This window comes from Galeopterus variegatus, unplaced genomic scaffold (genome assembly GCF_000696425.1).
Source record: "Galeopterus variegatus unplaced genomic scaffold, G_variegatus-3.0.2 Scaffold6377, whole genome shotgun sequence".
NCBI classification, from domain to species: Eukaryota; Metazoa; Chordata; class Mammalia; order Dermoptera; family Cynocephalidae; genus Galeopterus; species Galeopterus variegatus.
In genome coordinates this window covers 24202-26687 of record NW_007732488.1, presented here as the reverse complement: position 1 = coordinate 26687, position 2486 = coordinate 24202, and the positions used below count along the sequence as shown (strand labels likewise).

The window sequence follows — 2486 nt, the reverse complement described above, 5'->3', positions numbered from 1 at the left end:
AAATAAAACATGCAATTGTGTTCTTTTCTGGAACATGGTGTGTGTGTGTGTGTGTGTGTGTCTGTGTGTGTAATGGCTCATGACCCTGGGTACTGTCCCTAGATGCTTGGTATATGAGAACATGTCTAGTCCGCTCTGTAGAGGCAGAGTTTATGATCTGGCCCCTCCAGTATCATATCAGCATTCTTTACTAGCTATGTGTATCAGTAATGGTTACGTTATCTCTTTAAAAATTAATTTTTTTGAGTAGGTAAATGCATGTTACACAACTCAAAAGGTTCAAAAGGGTGTTTAATGAAAAGTGACTTGCCGTCTCCTTTTCCCCGGCCATGTAGCTCTTGCGAGAAGCACAACTGACAGCAGTTTCTTAAGTATCCTCATAAATACATTAAAATTTTAATGTGCGATCGGGTATCCTCTCCCTTAAGAAACAGTAAGCTATCCAAGGGCGATGTCTGAGTGTTCTTTCTCTGTCCTACCTTCTATATCCACAGGGCTCTCCCCATGTGTTAATAAACCCATTGACTCATCAAATCATCTGTTTCACTTATTCTTATTCCCTTTGCTGTTGAGAAACAGGAATGACTTGAAGCTAAAAATGCTATGAGAGTATTGAAGTAGCATCCACTCACCACTGCTGACTCAGGTTCAAAGCACAGAGGCAGGTGTGCCCGACTCTAAGTTAGGCCTGGATGGGAATGGCAGTCTCTGGGCCTTTAACCTCGTGTGCCTTTCGTGAGACTTCTTGGGCTTATCAGGAGTGGAGGGCTAAGACATGGGATATGGAGGACTCCAAGTCTGCACGTGCGTGTGGCTCACAGACATGCTCACTAGCTGGCCACCTCGGCTGCCATGGCCACCAGGAGCACAGGCTCCTCTGACTTCCCTCCGAAGGCTTCGCCAACACTTTTCACANAAGCTAAAAATGCTATGAGAGTATTGAAGTAGCATCCACTCACCACTGCTGACTCAGGTTCGAAGCACAGAGGCAGGTGTGCCCGACTCTAAGTTAGGCCTGGATGGGAATGGCAGTCTCTGGGCCTTTAACCTCGTGTGTCTTTCGTGAGACTTCTTGGGCTTATCAGGAGTGGAGGGCTAAGAAATGGGATATGGAGGACTCCAAGTCTGCATGTGCGTGTGGCTCACAGACATGCTCACTAGCTGGCCACCTCGGCTGCCACGGCCACCAGGAGCACAGGCTCCTCTGACTTCCCTCCGAAGGCTTCGCCAACACTTTTCACATGGCAGTTGACTCTGTTCTTTGGAATACCCAAAGCACAAATCACCATTTCCTGTAAGTGATCAGAGTTGGTCACAGGCTCCCAGAGGGTGACACAGAGCTCACACGGTAAGAGGTTTGTTCACTGAAAAAAAATTTCTTATTATTTCCTCCATTGCCCAGAATAAAAATATCTTTATCTATTTTGGGGGAGAGACTAGAAGAATTTATTTCTTTATCTATTTGGGGGAGAGGCTGGAGAAAATGCTACAAACGCCTGCAAAGCCTCAGTGGAAGGAATACATTGGTATTGCTTTTTAAAATTCATGAATGATAGATCTCATTACACAGTGTGGCTGAGATGACCACACTGAGCTCCTCATGCTCTGCTCAGCAGCCCCACAGAGGGCCCTGCACAGGGTCGCCCACGACTCCTCCCTCTTAGATATTAGCATGAATACCTTATAAAAGTGAGTTGGCAGAGGGAGCTCCGCACCATCCAGCAGGAAAGAATAAAAGTGATCCTGAGTCAGGCGGGCAGGACTGCTCAGAAGTTCATGCGACATGAAGATAAACGTGAGGCCGCGCTGTCCGGGAGGGGCTGGAGGAAGCTGGTAATGACCGCACTGCTGCAGGTGGGAACTGGCGAGGCAGCAGGGTGGGAGGAGGTTTAAAGAAAGGCGACGCCCATTCTTCGTATGATATCTATGTTTCTGCTCAGGAGAGGACCCGCGTTTAACTCAGACACCAGTCAGGAAATAATTTTTCTTGGGCAGAAGATGGCCAGCACAGAATGCTAGAAGCAGCTTGCACTTGGAATAGAGACGTAGAAAGTAGAGCCAGAGGGTGGCTGGGTGAGAGGTCACGGGAACAGCCTTGCGGTGAGTGACCAGGAAGCACCTCTGTGATGAGAAGACTTGGTATCTGTGGACACTGAGAATAATCCGTAGTAGGAGAAGGGCCCGGGATGAAAAACATGATGTCCACAGAGCTGCTGGTGCGGGGGGATGGCAGTTAAAAAAGATACCAGAAATACAGAAATATCATATAAGGACCATCTTTTGTTACAATTGGCTCACCAAATCTTGGATGAGGAATGAATTGAAAGTTAATATTAAACACCACTGCATGTAATTTCTATTTTATTCTCTATAATTACATTTAGGTTATATAAAATTTTAAATGATTTCTGAAGGTTCATGAATACATAACTAATTCTTGATGCATTTCTGAGGAAAAAAAGAGTGCTTTCATAAATTGATATCAA

The 2486-nt window shown here is 45.9% G+C and overlaps 1 protein-coding gene across 1 annotated transcript in view; it reads right to left on the bottom strand.

The window, feature by feature from the left end:
- The window catches only part of LOC103606209 (aldehyde oxidase 3-like), a gene marked incomplete at its 5' end in the record, with an annotated part of 54049 nt that overhangs the window by 27645 nt on the left and 23918 nt on the right, over positions 1 to 2486 (bottom strand). The window contains 1 exon segment of the mRNA XM_008590803.1: positions 1159 to 1292. Within this exon segment, the coding sequence (XP_008589025.1) occupies positions 1159 to 1292 (134 nt within the window).